Source organism: Artibeus jamaicensis, unplaced genomic scaffold (assembly GCF_021234435.1).
Source record: "Artibeus jamaicensis isolate MK-2021 breed Jamaican fruit bat unplaced genomic scaffold, CSHL_Jam_final contig_465, whole genome shotgun sequence".
NCBI lineage: Eukaryota > Metazoa > Chordata > Mammalia > Chiroptera > Phyllostomidae > Artibeus > Artibeus jamaicensis.
Window position 1 is genome coordinate 71,698 of NW_026521843.1, and position 20,908 is coordinate 92,605.

The 20,908-nt window shown below is 57.4% G+C and overlaps 1 protein-coding gene across 6 annotated transcripts; it reads right to left on the bottom strand.

Annotated features, from left to right (window-relative positions):
- Window positions 1–3,155: 3,155 nt before the first annotated feature.
- FAM110C (family with sequence similarity 110 member C) lies at window positions 3,156–18,760 on the bottom strand. Of its 6 annotated transcripts, XR_008391989.1 has the most exons (5): window positions 17,205–18,759; window positions 11,332–13,613; window positions 11,066–11,211; window positions 4,467–4,535; window positions 3,158–3,821 (listed from the first exon to the last, which is right to left on the bottom strand). XR_008391989.1 is itself a non-coding variant. In XM_037151753.2 (2 exons), exon 1 carries the CDS (start codon window positions 18,518–18,520, stop codon window positions 17,234–17,236), a length of 1,287 nt encoding a protein of 428 aa, XP_037007648.2. In that variant the 5' UTR covers window positions 18,521–18,759; the 3' UTR covers window positions 11,238–13,613; window positions 17,205–17,233. The 6 variants fall into 6 exon arrangements, 1 of the variants encoding a protein (XP_037007648.2); XR_008391990.1 differs by having other exon boundaries at window positions 3,156–4,535; window positions 17,219–18,760; XR_008391987.1 differs by having other exon boundaries at window positions 3,156–4,535; window positions 11,066–11,194.
- Between the last annotated feature and the right edge of the window lie 2,148 nt (window positions 18,761–20,908).

Genomic DNA, 20,908 nt, shown 5'->3' on the forward strand with positions numbered 1-20,908 from the left:
CGTGTCTCCCTCCATCTCTGTTCAGGGCACACTTTCCCTCAGTGCACACATGCACACGCACACACGTGCACATACATGTTCATGCCGGCAGGCATGCATGCGTGCCCACGCACCAGTTTATGGCAGGCTTCGGCCTTGCCTGTCAGTCCCAGTTCAGACCGTCAGTGGGTCTCAGGCCAGTTCACACCCTGGCCTCCAATTACACGGATTTGTGTGTCCTTCACTCCTGGAAACGGCACTGTTTTTGCCTCAAAACTGGTGTTGCCGGCCCCGGTAAACCAGTCCCCAGTTGCTGCTTGGATTCAGGGCAGTGCCCACAGGACACCTCGGGCTGCGGGGTCTGCGGGGCCACAGCTGAGCGAGCGAAGGCCGGTGCTTCCGCCCAGCCGGCCTCCCTGTCCCACCGCGAGCTGGCGGCCGCCGGAACTGCGGCTGCTCGCAGACTTGCAGAGTCCAGGCCCTTCCGCGCAGTGCCAGCTCCTGTTTGGCAGCGACCACGGTCTTGTCAGCCAGGATGTGTCCTTTTACCATGACGTCACTCCACGTCATGGCAGCAAAGCGGGAGCCTGTGGGAGGCACCCGGGTGCGGCATGTGCAAGAAATGGAATGGAAAGCACAAAGGAGACTCACAGCAAACGGTTAGTCGCTGTGCACATTTTCGTGCCCTCAGAGCAACGCCGTTGCTGACGCCAGTTAACATGTGGGGGTGTTTCCCTGCGATTCTGGGTAAAAGGCGCTTTCAAAGGACTGCACAGTTTCTTGCAGGAAAGCAGCTGTCAGAACAAAAGTGGAGAAGGAAGACCGTAGCCTCTCCTACGAGAGAGCTGAGACCAGGCGAGGGCGAGGCCCGCCGATCTGGGAAGGTGCTCGCCTGTCGAGGGGCTCGGCCCTCTCGGGCTGCCCTTGGGTGGATTGCGGCCGCAGCTTCCCTGCGGCGGTGCAGACGTGAGTGGCTCTCATTCTCAGGGCTCCTTGGCTTTCCACAGACGTCCTGTGACCTTGGGAGGCTGGGTCTGCTGCTGGCAGTGGACTTGCGTTGGCCGTCCTCTGTGAAGTGCTCCTGCTGCTTGAGTTAAGCCAGACTGTGGAATGAGGTTTGCAACACGACAAAGGTTCAGGAATTGGTTAGAAGAATTGCTACTTCCCTTGAGGAACAGTCCTTGCAGGGGACAGAGGTTCTCACAGAGGGACAAAGGGACCTTTCCAGGACTGTAGGGCTGGACGGTCCTTCCACTTCTCCGCCCCCTGGGTTCACGGTTCTGCAGATTGTGTCTCTTCCTGTCCAGTTGAGCTCGAGCGGCTGCGTCTGGTCTGCACCCTCATGGGCCCGAGCGTCCTGCCCGCTGTCTTGGACTCAGGCCAGGGTCCTCTGGCCACTCTGCACGGACCCCGCTGGCCACAAGGCTGCTCTGCCGGCCATGCAGGTTTCACACGAACAGCTGGGCACAGCTGACAAGGGCGGGCGCAGTGGCAGCCCTTCCAGGAAGACCCCAGCTCTGGGCCACTCACCATTCAGGCCTGGATTTATTTTAAGATGTTTCCCTTTTGACTTTTCGGCTCAACTTCTGATCTCACCCAGGCTCTGGGCCTTTCACTTGGGGGATGCACTTCTCTTCAGCTGGGCAGCGGGCCTCACACCACACTGCCAGGCACAAGGCTCGTTGCCAGCTCAGCCCTCCCTGTGCAGCCCCTGCCTCTGCCCAGCGCTCACCGGCCCAGGGGGCACCTTCATGATTCCCTCACATCGGGGACAAGACCAGGGGCCTTTCTGTTTGTGGCCACCGAGCCACCTGGAAGCTTCCATTGGAGCCCGGGGGATGGTGGGGACGGGAAATTAGCATATAGAACAGGCCACTGTGGCGTGAAGGGGCCACCACCCGTGGGCTGGAGGCCGCGTGTGTCAACGAGGTGCAGGCACACTAGCGGGAGCGCTGCACGGGGCAGTGAGCGGAGCCGCAGCTCACCACCACCAACCAGGGCCAGCTGTGGAGGCTCAGCCTCAGGCACCTTACGTTGCTCCTTTGGTTCTCAGTGTCCCGGTCTGGGAAGTGCAGGCATTAGGCCAGCGAGCCCTCGAGGTCCCCTGCCTGGTGCCAGTGCTCTGACTCACTGTTCACGCGGCGCCTCTGCCGACAGCAAACGCCTCTCAGTCTTTTCCTCCAGCCCGAACCTTCTCACTTTGATGGTGAGTGCACACCTTGTCTTTCAAACACAAACCTTTCCCCATGGCCCAGCACGAGCTGGAAGACCCGAGGCAGCAGGAGCTGAGGGAGGAGCCTGCGGGTGTCCCTGGAGCGCAGTGAGACAGGCAGCCCCAGGGGACGGTGCCCTGTGCAGGCAGGTGACTGCTTCACCCTCCAGGGGGAGTGGGCAGGATCGGGGCCACGCTCCACGCCCTTCTCTCCCACCAGGTCGCCCGTCGTCAGCGACCAGGGAGAGCCTTGTCTTTCCTCTTTCCCACAACACCACCAGCTCACCTGGGCCCACCTCTCCCTTTCCAGGCATCACCTGACCTCCCCCAGGCACACCTTGTCAAATTTGGCACTTTCAGTCCTCACTTTACTGAGCACATTTGAAAGAACACGCACCCCTCCCAATGAAGGAAAAAAATACAGACAGAACACCTGTCCTCTTGGCTGTCCATCTGCTGTGGGCCGATGTCGTCTTGCTGGTCCCTCCGCGACCCTGCCTAACAACACCGCTCGCTGTGGGACTCGGGCCGGGGCCCCTTCTCTGAGCCCCCACCCTGTTTCCCAGCCCTGTCCTCTGTGGCCAGACTCCCCGAGGGTCCTGCTGACTCACACCTTGGGGGAGCTTCAGGCCCCCAAACTTCCACTCCAAGGGGGGCCCTAGTCTCTTTAATCCATTTGAATCCATCAACTAAACATAATTTGGTGATGCCATCTAATTCCTTAAATTTTTTAATGACTTTTTCATTAGATTTGAGGTTAAAAAATCCGTATTCTTTACTGGGTCCTAAGACTGCACAGCATGCAATCTGCCTCTGGCCTATTTTTTTGCAATCCTGTGTCTCTCTGACCTCCATCACTCCCTGCGTTTTGGCCACAGGGCACTTTTTCCTGTTTTTACACATCAGATTAGTTTCCTGGGGGGGGTTCTTGTCTGGGCTTTCCCCCTCCCCGGAGCAGATTTTCCTCCCCCCGCCCCGCCCTGTTGCTGTCACAGAGAGGGGTGGGCCCAGCGGCCCCTTTCATGGTGCTGATGCCGCGGGAACACGTGGACAGAGGAAGGGGCTGCAGACACTGACGGTGGGGGTGGCCGATGGACCGAGGGACTTGGGGACACAAGAGTTTGAATGAGGGCACAGGTGGAGCTCGCCCTGCACTAGAGCTGGCAGGTATTTGGTCTCTCGAGGAGAAGATGGAACTTTGGGCGGGGAAAGAGCTCCCGAGAGAGCAGGGGCGAGTAAGACTCCCTCGGGGGGCACAGCCATGGACCACGAGGGGCCTGAGCTGTGCTCTGACCAGGAACTAGGTTTCTGAGAATTGCACCTGCATTTTTCTGTGGCTTTTTTAATGAGCAGTTGCAGCATTTTGTTGTTCTGGACAGTAAATATACATGTTTTTGCTCTGAGGTTTGGAGTTTTCATTCAGTTACTGACCGAGTCCTAACCGATGCTTCTGTGATGGCTCCAATGACGAAAACCAGCAGAGAGAGGGCGGGACAGGGAGGTGCCCTGGGTGCGGCCGGAGGAGCGGCAGGCCCTGCCTGCGCACTGAGGGGTGTGGACAGGTGGCCGGAAGCCCCGCCACGTCACCTCACGGATGTTCTCTGACCCGTGTGGCTCTGTCGAGTGGACCCTGAGCAGAAAGAACACGGGCTGACTGCTACCAACTCTCTTTAACACAGAGGTTTTCTGAAATGCAGGTTCTCTGCCATTTCCTCAGCAGATGCTGACCTTGCTCCTCGACACCAGGGAGAGAGAAGGCGAGCCCCGCCCAGGACACGGCCACACGCCGTGGGGACCGCCGTGTGCCCTGGGACGGCTGCTTCTCGCGTCCAGCTCTCAGGCTTCCGCACCCCAGGGTGGGCCTTGTGGCAATGCCGTCGTCACAGCTCTGCCTTCCTCTGGGCCCCAAGTTTCAGTCTGCGCTTCTGTCCCCGCGTGTGACGCATGTCAGCACAGGAGAGACTCCTGAGCACAAACCGCATGTGACCCCTCAGGTGCCTGCAGACGCTGATCCCGACCTGGGGATTCGGTGCCGCTGGGGCCTCGCCCAGAGCCCGAAATGTCCCCTTTTCGCCGCCTCTGCTCGGGGCCGCACACCCGCTCAGTGTGGGGTCTTCCAAACAAGCCCGTGGGCCAGGGAACCAGGGCGGCTCTGGTTTCGTGTGGCTAACCAGCTAGTAGCAGCATCGTGGGGGAGTTTCTGTGCTCAAAGGTCCTGCTGGCTGGCTAATCAGACAGGAAGAGACGTTGGAGGAGGAATGGATTTTCCACCTACCTGAAGATTTGGATTTCAGACGTAAGTTCTCAGGCAACAGTCTGCAGCTTATTTTTACTTCTACAAACTCTGAAAATGAAACATGAGCTGTTGTAAAGAACCAGAAAAAAGTGCACAGAAAGCCCACAGACTCAGTGAGCACCCTAGAATTTCGACTGCAGAACGTAGGACAGAATTGGAGGCCTGGAAGCTACCATTTGTCAACACTGGAAACTACTCTCTCCTGAGTCGGTCTGAAAACGGGGACAGTCAGTCCTGCTGCTCCTGCACCGCAGCCCCACGGCGTTGCAAAGGAGGTGACGGAACCCGCTCTGCCAGTGTGAGGGGTCAGGTGGCCTTCTCATGACTAGCACAGGTTCTCCTTCCACTGAGAGAGGAAGGCTGTTTTAAGTTAACACATAAGCTGCTGTGTGCACATGTGACCAGGGCCATGCGACCCACACGCACATGGCACTCAACATATGACAGACTTCACACAGAAGAATGAGCCTGAGACTGGAACTGGGTCTCTCACTGCACCGGATGAAGTGCTCAGTGGAGAATCTCACAGGAAAGACACGGGTTTTAGGAAAACCCCACAGTGAGGCCACCGCACACATGCCTCCGCCAGGCCCCGAGCAGCCCTCGGGCAGCCCAGCCGTTGGGGAGGCGACTGGGCTCTCCCCCACCTGTGCCGGCTCTGGCAACCCCAACCGGTGCAGGGGGTCGCAGCTGAGTGACAGGTGGGACTGAGACCCTCCTGAACTCTGAACCTCTGGGCACCACGGGCCTGGTCACTGCGCGCAAACTCCATTCAGGCTCCAGGTGTCTCAGAGTGGCCCACAGTCCTCGGACTCCCCGGTGCTTCCTCTGGGCCACAGAGTGGGTTCGCGTCCTTCCCGACGCTCTGCCTGGACATGCGGACCCACCTCACTGTCCTAAACTGCGGTGGGGACACTTTCCAGACGCTCCGAGGTCGCCACCGCAGACCCGCCTTCGGCTTCGGGTGCTTTGTGTTGAGGGCTGCGATGCAGGGAACGCACATAGTTGGAGCGGGTTTGCAAGCCCACGTCCCCGTGGGAGCTGCAGGACCCGGAAAGGAAGAAACCACCAGAGCGACGGCAGCTGGACAATGTGCACCGGTTCATGCATATTTCAGACACATTAGGGAAAGATACAGGTTCAACACTGAGAGGACTGGCACAATGATAATGACGACAGATGCCACCCACTGGGTGCTCCCCGTGCAATACAGGCCTGGAGTTGTGTTCCCCTCCTTTTACCTCCGCCGTCAGCCTTGGGCAGAGAGGGACCTGGGATGTGGCCCGGCTGGGCCAGGGGCTCCAGCACCGGCTCCTGAGCCTCACGGAGCTGCCTACACAGGTCTAGCCTCTCCTTGTTGGAGGTTCAAGTTTAACTGCTGCTGTGGATGCATCTTTGCTAGAAAACCTTCCTGCCGGGAGAGGGCCGGAGGGCAGGGTTCCCGGCGCCACGGACCACGGTGGCTTTCCCGCAGCAACCCATGAAAACACCCTCTGAGCAGGGCTGGCGTGAGGTGAGCCCCCAGCATGACGCACCTTGTGACCTTCAAGTCGAGACTGTTCCCTCTGCCCCAGCCAAGAACACCCACAGGTGAGTCATGCTTCCTTCTGCCCCTACCTGCCCGCTGAGCTTGTTGACATTGGCTCCATTTGTCTTCTCACCTGTGAAACGGCACTAGGTGCACAGCCTTGAAAGGTGCACGGGCTACACGCAGGTATTCGGAATGTGCACATACGGGCCCCCCCTTTTTTTACTATTGCTGAACAAATCACAAACCCAAAGATGCGTGAAACATTCTAAAGAAGTCCTCTCCTCTCATAATCACTGTGGTCATCTCCCAGGTACTTAAAAGCAAACGGGTGCCCCCCCAAAAGATCACAGCTCTGCTCCACTTCGCTGAAGGAACCTGGAAGGTCTCCACATTCTCCAGCCGCAGGGTCCGTGACTCACCTGAGGTGTCTGCACTTTGGGGTTGCGTGGGCCACCCCCAGTTTAGCAGCTTAGTTCCCAGACGCCGGCCAGCACTGTCCTGGGCTCCACCAGCTTCACTCATTTGCTCTCCCCGATTCTCTACATGAACCATCTTATGTGAAATGAGCAGTGTGAACAGAACCATGAGAGCCCTTCCTGCCACACAGATGTCTGCAGCTCTGAGACTTCTCGGCGCGTGAGATGCTGGGGCTGCGTGGCCACCCCGAGGCGGCCCGACCTGCCCGAGCCTCTCGGCAGATGGTAAACGGGCTCTGAGCAGGGTGGGGGTGGTGTCCTGCACCAGAGTCCTGCTCAGGCTGTGGCGCTGAATCGTGTGTGCACTTGACAAGTTAGTAAGTCCTCTCCACGTCCTGTTGGCTTTTGCTTCTTGAAGAGCCTCCTGGTGCAGACAATGAGGGCAGCCTTCGCATCCAGGCAGACATGGGTTCACACTCTTACTGCTCCAACGAACTAGTTCTTTGAGGCAGGTACTAAACCTCTTCACACCTCAGTCTCTCCTACAGAAAATGCTGGTCCTTGCCGGCTGTCATGAGGGTCACCGGGAATAACCAACATAAAGCACTTGGCACGGTCCTGCTGCTGAGGCTGCAGCCCCGAGAGTGGCGAGCTCCCTCCCGGAGCTGGTGCCCCAGGTGCAGGGAAAGAGGCCTCTCAGGGTTTTCCAGCCTCCCCTCCCTGTCTGCAGGGCGGGGGCCTTCCCGGGACAAGGGACTCAGTGCTGACACGGGGAAGTCTCAGGCAAACAGGGTCAGCTGACTGCCTCACTAATGCTCACCTGTCAAGCCCAGTTTCAGAACAAGCCCTGGACAGGTGAGCAGGGGATGCCTTCTGGGCCCGCGGGCACAGGGGCGGCGTGAGCCTGGGCCTTGAGTTCCTCCTGGATGGTGGGAGGGTGGGAACACATGGTTTTTACAAATTTATTCTTAGGGAAGTGTAGCTGACCAACAGCATTATATTGGTTTAACATAGTGATGTGACATTTATGTTCCTTCTGACGTGATCTCCAGGATAAGTCTGGTAATCACCTGGACAGGGGCAGGGAGTGTGTCCCCCTTGGTCCCCTTCACCACCCTCAGCCACCCTCCTCCCCTCTAGCGGCCACCAATCTGTTCCCTGTGAGTCTGTCTCTGTTTTGCTCCTTGTTTCTTTAGATCCCACACACAAGTGACACCAGATGCTACTTGTCTTTCTCTGACCTATTGGGCTCAGCATGATGCCCTCCATGTCCATCCGTGTATCACAAATGCTGGGGTTTCACTCTTTCATGGCCAAGTGACATCTCACCCGGCCACCTCTTCTTCACCCACTTGTCCACCCACAGGTGGCCGGCCACTCCCAGGGCTTGGCTGCTGCGGTCAGCACAGGGTGCACATCCTCCCCGATCAGCGTTTCCATTGGCTTTGAATAAAAACCCAGAAGTAAAGTCACTGGTTCGTAAGGCAGCTTCATTTTCAATGTTCTGAGGAGTCTCCAGACTTGGTTTCCACAGTGGCTGCCCGTCTGTGTCCCCACCAACACGCACAAGGGTCCGCTTTCTCCACGTCCTCGCCAGCACTTGCTGTTTGTCAATTTACTGATGACGGCCATTCTGACAGGTGTGAGCTGCTGCCGCATTGTGGTTGTGATTTGCATCTCTGACGGTTAGTGACACTGAGCATCTTCTCATACATCTGCTGGCCCTCTTTGGAAAAATGTCTACTAGGGTCCCTTGCTCATTTTTAATTGGACTGCTTGGTTTAATTTTCTGATGTTGAGTTACTTACGTTCTTTATGTACTTTGGGTACTAAGTCCTTAATGGATGTACCGTTGGTGAATACCTCCTGTCATTCAGCAGGTTGGGTTTCCTTCTCTGTGAAAAGCTTTTTAGTTTGACATGGTCCCATTTGCTCATTTTTTCCTGTCTTGCCCTTGGCCAAGGAGATACATCCAAGGAGATATGGCTGAGACCAGCGTCAAAGACTTTGCTGTCCACATTTTCTTCTAGGAGTTTTATGGTTTTGGGTCTTGCCTCTAAGTCTTTAACTTAGACCCACTTTGAGTTTATTTTTGTATATGGTGTGAGAAAGTGATCTGCTTTATGCATTTTTTAACATGCATGTGCTCCAGTTTTCCCAGCACCATGTACTCATGAGACTGTCTTTGCCCCATCGTGCATCCCTGCTGTCTTGTCCTGGACTAACCGACCCAGTGGGTGTGGACTTATTTCTGGGCTCTGTTCTGTCCCATTCATCCACACATCTACTTCAGTGCCAGTATTTTTCTGTTTGGTAACAGTAGCTTTTCAGCCCAGTTTGAAACCTGGGAGTGTGATAGCGGAAGCTTTGGACTTGTACTCAAGATCGCTTTGGCTGCATGTTTTGGTGGGAACCACGCAATGCAATGTAACTTCCAGCTCGTGGTCCTGGCTGAGTGAGTGTCTGCCCAGCTCAGCAGGTGGCCACGTGGACACTTTCTCTCTGGCACCTCAGACACACCTGCAGGGCAACACCGAGCGAGAACGCCCGGGGTGCACTCCCCGCCCCCGCCCCCGCGCTCTGGATGCTGCAACCCAGACTTGCCGCGCAGCTCGGAAACCATGGTCCTCACGTCCCAGTGACTGGCCTGGCTTGCCCCACCTGAGCCCTGGGGCCCGCCTCCCAGGGCGTGTCCTCGAGTCACCGCTGACTTGCTGTATTGACTTGGTACGCTTCCCCAAGCGTGCCACGGGTTTAAAAAGTGGACTTCCGGAAACCACAGGGAGATGCGCAGCCCCTCCCAACGACCCCCAGACCTGATGCGGACTGAGTCCTGAGGCCCCACTTGGAATGTGTCCTGCTTTTCATTGTTTGGACCCCGAAGCTTTATATTGCCGAGGCAAACAGCCTCCAAGGACTAAAATGAAACCATCCTCCCAGTGAAAAGAATTGTGCCATTTACAATTTGCATATGTTCCTTGCCTGTTGCTTGACTCTGTTCACACGTTTTGGATCTGGGTTCCGTTTTCAGTTCAGACAGATTGGCCGCCCACACCTGCCGTCTATTTGCTGGACTACTCATTACTCATTCCCCCACCCCCATCCTTACCGAACATCTGACCCTCCCAGAGGGTGAGCCCGTCGTGGCAGGGCACGCCCGGCACCCACTGCCGTCCTCGACACTGTGGTGAACGCACATGGGCGAGCTCTGCCCGTGGTCACCAGTGGCTTTATCCTAGGTCAAGGTCACAACAGCTCAGGGGCACGACTGCTGCGATGCCACCGCTGCACTGCAGGGTGTGGGTTCAGCAGATCCTGTACCTTCCTGTCCTGGCCCTTGACCTACACACACTCGGACCGGGCGTCCCGCAGGCTCTGCTGCCGCCAAGGTCCAGGCCTCCCCTGTCTGCTCCTGTGTTTCAGGGTCTCACTTTCTAAGGAAATCAACACTCTACTCTGAATTAAAGACGAATAGTTATCAATGGGTTAATACATCCTCCCCTTCAGAAAGCAGCACTTCATTCCAATGACGGTTTTCGAGGAGACAACACAAAGATGACAATCAGTGGCGGGACTGGGGGCCCTGGGCAGAGGGCAATGACAAAACTGGCCGGCCACGCTTTCCGGCGTTTCTACGTGTCTTCCCGTCCGCTGCTCCCTGCTGCTTCAGCAACCGGCTGTGCGCACCTGGCTGTGGGCGGACTGGGTTTCTCACCTGACGTTTCCAACCCGGACACTGAGATTCTGTGTAGAGACCCATTTGTTCATCACTGCACACGCCAGCAAAGTTCAAACACCAAACCACTGGGCATCATCTCACTGCTTCCTGCTTTACTGAATTTTCAGAAACAGCAACCGAAAGGTGAGAACCAGTTTGTGTGAAGGCAGAACAGACTACAGCTCTCAGACCCCTCGATGGCCCCACAGGACATCTCACGGGCCCCACACGGTGAGACAGGAGTGTCCACAGCCCCCTGGGACTGGACCCTGGTCACTGTGGGCGTGAGGAGGGACGTCCTCATTCTCCTTGGGATGCCTGTCTTTGGACTCGGGTAGAGCTATGGGGGTAAGCACCTGCAGGGCTCAAGCGCACCCCATCTGTGCGGTCAGGGTCTGGGCTGGCCGGTCGGAGGTCCCCGCCCCAGGCACACCAGCCCCAAGCCCAGTGGACACCGAGAGCGAACTCCACTGCCGAGTGAGGTGACGGAAGGTTAGCAGCTGCACTAAACACCTTTGTGCTCATTCTGCAATGAGGTCATAAGACACAGAGAAAGGGATTTTTCAAGATGAAGACTGATGAAACAATGAAAGACAAACAATGTGCTAAATATTTGAAACTGGTTGTACTTCTTGCCACCTCCAGGAAGACTCAAAGCGGTGATTTTCGACCTTTTTCATCTCACGGCACACATAAACTAGCTACTAAAATTCTGCGACACACCGAAAAATATGTTTTGTGGCCAATCTGACAAAAACAGGTATAAGTTTGACTCTTCACACCAGACAGCTCGGTTGTGTTGGCTGCTGTCATTCTTTACTTAACAACCTAAGGGACAAGAGGTCGGTGCCCCTGACTGAATAGTCAGGCATCGCCAACATTCCCGTGGCAAATCACTGACGTAGGGACCCACCACGTGACTCACTGCTGCGGTGCCTCGCTCGTTCCGCTGATGTTCCAGGGACGTGACTTCCGGAGGAGGAAGAAGACAACAGGTGGGAGAAATCACAGTAGGCAGACACTTGCTCTGATGGTTTTCACACTGTTCAAGTTCACAAACTATTATCAATAAACAATAAAATACTTTATTTCTTTAATGCACACACCCAACAGTGCACTTCTGTTGCAAGTAAGCATGTAGCAAAAACTCTGTTTAGAAACGTCAGTAAAAATCACTACCTGCATCCACGCTGGGCGCTGGCCCGCCGGCCCGGGCAGCATCTCGCAAAGTGTCTTTTTCTTCCCGCACCCGGGACGGAAGCGAACACTGCGCATGTGCGCGCGCAGCGGGGCGACTCCCTCGGGCCACGCTCCCCCGGGCCTTGCTGCGCGGTGCCCAAGGTTTGGAACGGGTCGTGCTCCTCGCGTTTCCACCGTCATCTCCTTCCCACTGTGCTACTCACCGGGCCGCTTTTCAAAAAAGCGATGACGAGCTTCTTCATTCAGCCCGAGCTGCACAACTCGAGTGTCTCCAGTAGCTCCGCAAACCGGGACGCCTCAGGGTCGGGGAAGCACCGATCCGCCCGGGCACACTCTCCGCCCGACCTGCACCGGCCTCCAACGGATCCCCTCCGTGGGACTCATCCCTGGCCTACGCCCCACGCAGGCACAGACACTTCTGGAAGATCTTGGTGACTAAACCAATGCTTAAAAAATTTTTTTCATCTATTAAATGGGTGGTGAGTCAGCCCCATTTTGACGTAAGATAAATTTGACTTCAGCTTCAGTTCCTCCTATTCAGAGTGTAGAAAGCCACACAGCAATTTCACTAAAAGTAGTCACCTGCAAAATGGATGCGAATAAACAAACTAGGGGCAGGAGAAGGCCCTTTAAAGGTTCCTCTCATTTTTGACATTATCTTTTTTAATTAAGTGCAACCCAGCGAACAGCAGCATTTTCAGAGGGATGACGGACGGCGGGGGGTGGGGGTGGTGGTGGTGGTGGTGTGTGAAACCTTAGAGCAGAGAACCGGCTGTCCCTCCAGGGTCCCCCCTGAGAAAGGCCCGTGGGACAGCCAGCAGGGCCTCCTGAGGTGCAGGCCGTGGCCAGCACAGAGGGCTCTGGTCAGTCAAAGGCCAAAAGGCAATTAAGCAACAAATACAAGAAGACAACTGGAGGAAAGGACAGAAAGTGAGAAAGGAGAAAGTGACTTAAAATTATTCTGTGAAACTAAAATTATATGAAGTGAATAAAAACCATTTGAAGACTAACAACTGTGTGAAAATAAATATTTAAGTAACTCAAAGACCTACTTTCACAGTAAAAGTTATAAAAACAGTATTCAACATAAAAACATACACCAATATAACAAAATGAATTGGTTTAACAGTATTCTACCGTTGAGAAACGCATTTCTCTCCTGACCATACTCTTCCCTCTAACAGACTTGTTCCTGAGGAGATGTATTTTGATGAAACACGGAGTCTGGCAAGACTCGGCGGTGAGTTTTTCTGGGGTGGCCCACAGCGACAGACACTCGGGCCCAAGGCTCCGGCCTGAAGGCCGTCATCTCCCTCTGGGTGCCCACGCGGTTCCGTCGGGCCACAGGGACCCTCATCTGCAAGCATCTGCTCTGTCCGGCGCCCAGGCCTCCCTCCCCTGCAACATGCCCTTCCCCGGCTGGGTGCCTGGCTCCACCTCGGAGGGGACAGGTCACACGTGGGGGGCAGGCCGGTGCCACGGGGCCAGGGTTCCCGCCCCTTCTCAAAGCTTCCAAATGGCAGTGAACGGACAGATGCTGCTGACGGCACCGGCGGTGCTTCTGCTGCCTCTCAACACACTGTGCAGGTGCCAGAAGAGGACTTTTAGCTTCAACTCCCATCTTTTCACAGTTTTGCAAAGTCTGCCACCCGGTGGGAGTGGCATTAGCAGAAGACCGGGCAGCTCTCCAGTGATTTTTGAAAGTGCTGCGTCACCCCGGGGCCTGGTTGATGGCAGTGACGCTGGGAGTGTCGGTGGGCATGTGTGGACGTGTCCAGTACGAGACTGCCTCATGGGTCCAGAAACTCCGATTTGATGGTGCCAATGGCCCGAGATGACTGGAGGCAGTAAATACCATGGCTTGGTTCTCATCATGCTCTTCGCCTTTTTTTCCTTTTAAAAATTCATCTAGATACCGTTAAAATACATCGTGGTGTCTCTCTATAAACCAGTCAAAACGATGCCCCCAAACACATCCCTCCCCCTGCTCCCCTGTCCCTTGTCCACTGCCCTCTGGAGGCCGGTGGTGCCACCCCAACAAGGAAGCACCTCCTGGAGCTTCGGCTGGGTGGCGGCTGCAGTCACCCAGTTAATTCCTGGTTTGTCAGCTCCGGACTTTCTGAAGGTACTCCAGCTCCTGCAGAGGGTTCCTTGTGGTCACCAGGGTGCACTGGACAAAGCCCGAGGCAGGGAGCATGGCCCTGGGGTCTCCAATCACGCCAGACATGCTTCAGGGGCCTCGCTAGTGGGAAGGCTCGGTCCTGCGGAATAAGGAAAAGCTGAGAATCAGTACCAGTCCTGGCAAAAGTCGCAAGGCCAACATTATACTTCCAAGCCTGCTCCCTGGAGTCCTCGGCTTTGTGATATTTTGTGCATCTTACATTTGGAAAAGAAGTTGGCTGCCTTTCATTTTTATTTCCCTCCAACTACTCACAGGCAGTACAAAAGTTCTCTGACTGTTGGCGAAGCCAGCACTGTCCCTCACTGAGCTGCCAGCAGAACAGAACACAGGCAGGCAGTCCTGGTGCCCACATGCGGGCAAACACACCCACAGGTGTGTCTAAGGTGGCCCGGGTCTGACCTGAGGACAGAGCGCTGTGCCTCACGGCACTCGGCTCCACCTCCACACACCTGCACTGCTCTGACTCAGGTGCCCACAGCCTCCGGCTGGTCAGGAAGGAGGGGGCCGGGGCTGGAGCGTGTCTGCTGCTTCCCAGGGCATCTGTGCCCAAGATGAGACCCGCCCTGCACATCCCCTCCACGGAGACCCCACAGGGGCCCTTCTTATCAAAGAGCAAGGTGAACAGGGCTGTGGGACATCTGAGAGTTTTGCCTTAAAATTAAACAATGCTTATCCCTAACTAACCCAAAGGACAAGTTACCACTCTTTTATAACAATATTAAAATCAGCAACATATATTCTACCCCAAAGCCAGAAACCACAGGCCTGATTCGGGCAGGCCTGCCGTCCCAGTGACTCGACTCGAAGGACAGGAAGGTGAGTAACCACCAGCAGACGGAGGAGCGGCTCTCAGGACTCAGACGCAGGGAGGCGGAGCCAGCACCACCCACCGGCAGCGTCTGCTCCTTGGACCCCTGCAGGCTGGGGCCGTGCTCCATGAGCCCTTCTCTGGCTCTGAACTCTCGGCTTTGGAAAGCAAACATTTTCACTCCATGGGGGTAATAAACTTATTAACTTGTTATTTACTTCTGGGTGGTGTATTTTCTTTTTCTTTGTTTTTTAAATTTATTTTTAGAGAGGGGAAGGGAAAGAGAGAAACACCAATGTGTGGTTGCCTCTCACATGCCCCTACTGGGGACCTGGTCCACAACCCAGGCATGTGCCCTGACGGGAATCGAACTGGCGACTCTTTGGTTTACGGGCCAGCAGTTGACTGAGCCACACCAGCCAGGGCTATATTTCCATTTTAATTGATAATAGCTACCAATGGGACATAAACCTCCGTATGAGATATATGTTTTCTTTTTCATTTAGAAAACATATCTTTGTTCATCTCAGGTTTTCTGAGTTTTTCATGAAATTCTAAAGTGAAGCTGCATGAATTTCAACACCAATGTCCTGATAAGCTAGAAGGAAATCACAGCTTGCATTGCTCCTTCCTCAGCTTCCAGAGGTAACGGGAGTAGTCCCAGAGCAGTGACCCCATGAGCAGGGGGCAGCTGGCAAAGACCTCCAGGAGAAAGGGGAAGGGTGCCCCGCTGCACGCACGCCGGGGTCCCGCTGGCTGTTCCTCAGTCCACCGGCGTCAGCCGAGGGGCTGTGACCAGGAGCAGACCCATCTCTGTCCCAAGTCCCCTCTGAGCACAGACATTAGGTCTCCTGGGTCGAGGTTTCCGGGCCCTCGCAGCCTGTTCGCGGTCTAGGAGAGTAAATTTGTGAAGCAAATATTTACAGAGCTGGTGGCCGCTGGGTGCGCAGCCCAGTGGGCGGGTCTCTCCCTTCCGAGCGGCTGCAGGAAACAGCTCAGGAAGCAGGAGGCGCTGCCTCGACAGACAGACGGGTCTGACGGAGGGAGGGGGAGAGCGGCTCGCCCGCTGGAGCCCTGGGCTGTGCCTGCCCCTCCCTCACCCCCACTGCGCCTCCTGGTCACGGGCAGCCCTCGCGGGCCAAGCCAACTTTGCCCACTCTCCCTTCACTCAAACCCGGACGGGCCTCGGAAAGGGCACTTCATCGACTGCGCCCCAGATTCTCTTCAGGACACTGCTTGACCTTGTGGGCTGGGGGGCAGGGGTGGGGGGCGCTCTGGGATGGGAGGGGAAGACTTTTACTTCCGGCCGTCAAGTTTTAGTTCGGTCTGTTTGTGCATCACCGGGTCGCTGTCCAACCACGAATCCTACTGCCGCCTGTGAGTGAAGCTCTGGCGACCTGGAGGAAACCGGCTCACAAGTTTACGTTTTACGTCCTCCGCCGGCAGCGGTTTTTCTGTTTCTCCCTTTTCTGGGCTCCAATCAGGACGTGCGGATCCACGGATCACTGCACAGAGGCACCGAGTGTGGAGCTGGAGACCATCTGCCTTCACTTTGTGGCCCCTGGATGCGGTCAGTGCAGGCAGGTGACTGACAGGACACGGCCCCCACGTCCAGTTTAGTGCTGGACGCCCTGGACCAGGCCCCTCGGGCCGAGCAGAGCCCCTACGGCGCTCGTCCTCCACACCCAGACACTCGCGACGCCTTGTGCCATCTCCTTGCTACACCCATCTCAGTTCAAAAGTCAGTCTGGGAAAGGTACAAGTAAATCTTTTTCATTTAAAAATTTTAACTACCTATTTACATTCTTTGGGGGCTTACGCTAGTGGGAAATAAAATTCGATAAAGACCCACTTCAGTCGTGATCCTTCCGAGTCCAAAACAAGCAACGAGCTCATCTCCCCTTGTTCCCTCTCACGTGGGCACTGGAGGCAACCTCTCCGCCCTCGCCCTCCGGGGAGCGGGCACGCAGGCACCTCCCCCACTGCGCTAAAAACCCAGCTCTTTGGTGAGCTTGGCTCAAGGGCAGACAAAATTACCTCCACCACGTAATTTGTTAAAAAAGTTACATTGTTGTCATTGAAAGGTAAGAGAAGAAAAGAGGCCGCAAGGTTTAGATTCTTGGTTCCTCGTAAAAGAACCAAGAGGTGCGGCCTCCTCTCCCTTCCCGGTCCAGGGAGCACCCGCCCCGCCTGAGCCCGGAAGGCGGGGCGCATGCGGGAGTGAGAACGCGGTTCCTTAGCTACGAGCTGGGCCCTGTGCTACAGGCGTCCAGGGGCGAGAGGCGCGCCTCCTGCGTCTCATCAGAGCCACGCGGGCTCAGACACCAGAGACCAGCCCGCCCGGCGCCCCGTCGGCACAGAAGCTCCTTCTCGGTAACTACGCCGCTCCCCGGCGCTGCTTAGAAAGCTCTCGAAACAATTAAAAATACGTTTAGCCAAGCAGAGAGCTTTCCAGCTAAACGAATGCCCCAGTGCTGGCCAGACGCTGCAGGGGCGCCCTTCCCGCAGCGCGCCCTTCTGCAGGGCGGGGGAGACGGCAGCAGCCCCCAGCTGGGGGTCGGTGGGGCACAGACAGCTCTACCCAAACCGATGGTGTCGGAGGGGTGAAGCTGCTTTCTGACAGCTTGCGTAGTTCCAACTTTCCCTCTTTTCATAGTAATAAACCAACTGGGATGGTGTTAGCGTCCCGTTTCCAGGCAGTCATAAGTGATACATTCAAAAGAAAGGGCGCTTGACCCGTGGGAACCTGGATTGTCATGCGTAACACTCTGGGTCTCAATCTCTAGCGTCCCTTCCAACCTCAGAGGCCCGACCGTCCAGCGCAGAGCCCTCCCGGACGCGCGCACAGACACCCCGGCCCACCTTTGGGTCCCGACCTCTGGGTGGAGCGGTCACGCTGGGCCCTGCAGCCGCGGCCCCAGGGTCTCCTTGGCCTTTTTACAGGTGTACAGCCACTTGATGATGCGGGCGTTCCTTTCGATGACCGAGGTGGTGCTGGGCACCTGCTCCATCAGCTCCTCCTCCTGCAGCCCCTCGTCGCTGCCGCTATGCCGGGAGAAGCCGCTGTCGGAGGTGGCCATGCTCACGCTGCGAACCTTTAAGGTGAGGCGGTCGGAGCCCGAGGAGAAGTTCTCCCTCCCCAGCGCTTCCACCACCTCCGGCTCCAGACCACAGAACTGAAAGAAGCTGTCGAATTCCGCCGCGGACATGGAGTAGCGAGAGGTGAGGTCTGACTGCGAGCGCTGCAGCCCCCTGCGCCTGGTCACTCGCGGCTCTGGGCTGCCGGGTGTGGCGGGGCTCCTGTAGCGCGCTGGGAGCCCGGGGGTCTCTTCAGGGACGCTGGAACGCGCTGGGGGCGCCGGGGTCGCTGCCGGGACACTGGGACGCGCTGGGGGCGAGGGGGTCGCTGTGAGCACTGCGGAGACGCTGGGACGCGCGGGGGGCGCCTGGGTCGCTGCCGGGACGCTGGGACGCGCTGGGGGCGAGGGGGTCGCTGTGAGCACTGCGGAGACGCTGGGACGCGCGGGGGGCGCCGGGGTCGCTGCCGGGACGCTGGGACGCGCTGGGGGCGAGGGGGTCGCTGTGAGCACTGCGGAGACGCTGGGACGCGCTGGGGTCGCTGTGAGCACTGCGGAGACGCTGGGACACGCTGGGGGCGCCATGGTCGCTGCCCGGACGCAGGGGCGCGCGGGGGAACCGGGGGTTGCTGCGGGACCAGGGTTGGTTGGAGCCGCCTCCTCCCCCTTGGCCGTGGCCTCTCCTCCCACCCGGGACTTCTCGGAGGACGCCGACGTCTTCTCCTTGCCTGACCCGGGCAAGAACTTTTTCACCAGGCCGCCCCCGAAGCTGTCGGTGCTCGGCCCACGCACGAACTCGCACTTCTGCCGGTATATGACCAGCGAGTCGGGCCTCAGCGGCTTCCGCGCTATTGCCCTGCGCGCCACGGCACCCGGAGTGCGAGCCGGAGGCCGAAGGTCGACCACCGGCCCTTCGCCCGCCCCAGGGCTGCTGCCCTCAGAAGCGGGGTCATCGGCTGTCCGCGGCAAGCCCCGGACGTACTTGGCGCGGTCAGCTGCCAGTCTCTCCACCGCGCTCCTGCGGGCTGGCACCGCCGCGTCCAATCCCCGGGGCAGAAGCCGCTCCGTCCCGGGCGCGTCCAGGCTGGGCAGCGCGTGCATTCTCGCTTGCAGAGCTGTTGGGGCTCCGGCCCCGCGGAAAAGCGACCGATGCGGAGCCCGGTGCGGCGCCCGGCAGTCCAGGATCAATTCCGAAGTCCGCCTAGGGTGGAGACCGGCTCCCGGAGTCCGCCAGCCCAGCAACGGACGTTGGGGAACACAGGTCCACAGCGATTCCAGGACCCCGCCGCGGCTCCTCCCGGCAGGTTCTCGCTGTCTCTCCAGCACTTTGAGAGGTTCAGCCCGGCTGCTCACCTCCCACCCGCCTCGCCCCGCCCCTTCCCGCCCCGGCACTGGAGCCCCGCGCAGCACCTGACTCACGGCCCCGCCCCTGACCTCTCGTCGCCCCGCCTCTCCCTTCTCCTGGCCCCGCCCCCAGCCCCCCAGCCAGCCCCGCTCCGCACCTGACTCACGGCCCCGCCCCTGGCCTCTCGTCGCCCCGCCCCTCCCTTCTCCAGGCCCCGCTCCTCCCTCCTTCGCCCCGCCCCTTGCCTCCGGTCCTAGTCCCAGCGCTGGAGGGCCCAGCAGCGGCATCCCGGTGTCCCCTCCGAACCAGGGGCGGGGAAGAACAGAGTTCATTCAGCCCCAGGTGTCAGCCTCCTCCTCGTCCGGGTAGGGCCGTGGGTCACCGCAGAGGCTGGCACTTCCGGAGTGGGGGGAGGGCGGAAGGAAAGGGCGCGCTGACCCACCCCGGGCAGGTGTCTTACAGCCTTTGAATTGTTAAAGTGACCTCAGCACGTCTGGAAACTTTAGTTTTCTGTCTCTACCTGAGCACAGATCTTTACCATGAGAAAGCAAACGGACATGAAGGACAGAGAGCGCATGGCTGAAGAGAGTCCGGTGTTGGTAGAAGAACCCAGGGATGCACAGGGACCGGGATCAGGTCCAGGCTCAGTTACCCGCGGTCCCGTCCCCGACCCAGACCCAGGCACCAGGTGCAGGGACTCAGAGGGCAGGCGGGGGCAAGGCTTTTCGAATTTGGGTGAAGCCTGACCTTTGGATGAAGCCTGACCGAAGGCCCAGAAAAACGGCCATTTTTTGCTGTAACCAAGGCAACACGTAAACCACGGGTTCACAAGGCACTGAGCCAGCCTAGGAATGCTAAAAGTATAAGAGACAGTATTCTCAAAATTGCATTATTTCCCAAAGCTGGACAGAGAGCTAAAAATGCCTGTCAGAGTGCAGTGTCTGTGCATCTGCTGTTCGGGCCAACTCCAAGACACGCAGACCTGACAGGGTTGCAGGTGGCTGCTGCTCCTGCAGGCAGCCAGTGGGAAGGTGCCCTAGGTCCGGGGCCTATGTTCCAGAAAAGCACCCAAGCACCTGTGGGCGCCAGAGGGCTGCTGGTGACTCAGCAGGTGCAGCAGGTGTGGCTCACTGTGCCAGCCCACCTCCAGCCACCTCCAATCAGATAGTGGCAGGTTCGTGCCAGGTGGACCTCTAGACCTGAGTCCCTGTGAGGCCAAATCCCATAAAGAGGGAGCCAGGTCCCATGAGAACCACAGGGTCCCAGGCCCCTCAGGTGAACAGCAAAGGCCATGCATATACAGGGTCAGCAAAAGTAGGTTTACAGTTGTGTGTGGGAAATATTAACAATACGGTAGTTAATGACACAAGAATCAACTGTGCCACATGTACTCACAACTGTAAACCTGCTTTTGCCCAGCCCTGTATAAACCTGGTGAGGGGCTGGGGGGAGAGAAGGGAGACGCACTCCTGGGTGGGACACACTGCCTCCCACAGGGCACTCCCGGAGGGGCGCCTCCTGAGGCCAAGCCTGGTCTGTCTCCTGTTAGTCAGAGGGGAGCAAAATGGCTTTGGAGCATTTTGCCCAAAGTGTCTCGTTTTTGGATTTGCCAGTCTTCGTGTGTGATTGCAGCAGTTCTGACAGAGGGAACCCCTCGCTTTGGGTCCCTGGAAGGTGTCTGAGCCTGGCTCTGCCATTTGCAAGTTCTGTTCTTTTGGACACGGAACGCACCTCTCAGGGTCTGCGTGTTGTCACCTGTAAAATTCCTCATTTTTATACCTTAGAACAGCCACTGCCGAGAGACAAAATAGCCAGGCCCTCAGCATTTATGTAGGACTGTCAGCAGTGCCGTTTGCAAACTGTGTGCCAGCCCGGGCCGGTTTGGCTCAGCAGGCTGGGCACTGACCCACCAGTGGAAGGGCCGGTTGATGCCCCATGAGTGCAGGGCCCGGGCTGCTGGCCGGTCCCAGGAGGGGTCTGCTGGGAGCGAGTGAGGGACTCTCCCTATTTTCTCCCTCCCTTCCCCTCTAAAAATAAGTAAATAAAATCACGTAAGTCCCTCAAGATGAGAAACTTCATTTTTCCGTATTTGAATCCCTAACAACTGCCAAGTATCTGCACTTAGTAGATTTGTACTGGTATTT

Coding starts and splice junctions, on each gene's coding strand:
- FAM110C (XM_037151753.2), bottom strand. CDS start 18,520: ATGCACGCGCTGCCCAGCCTGGACGCGCCCGGGACGGAGCGGCTTCTG.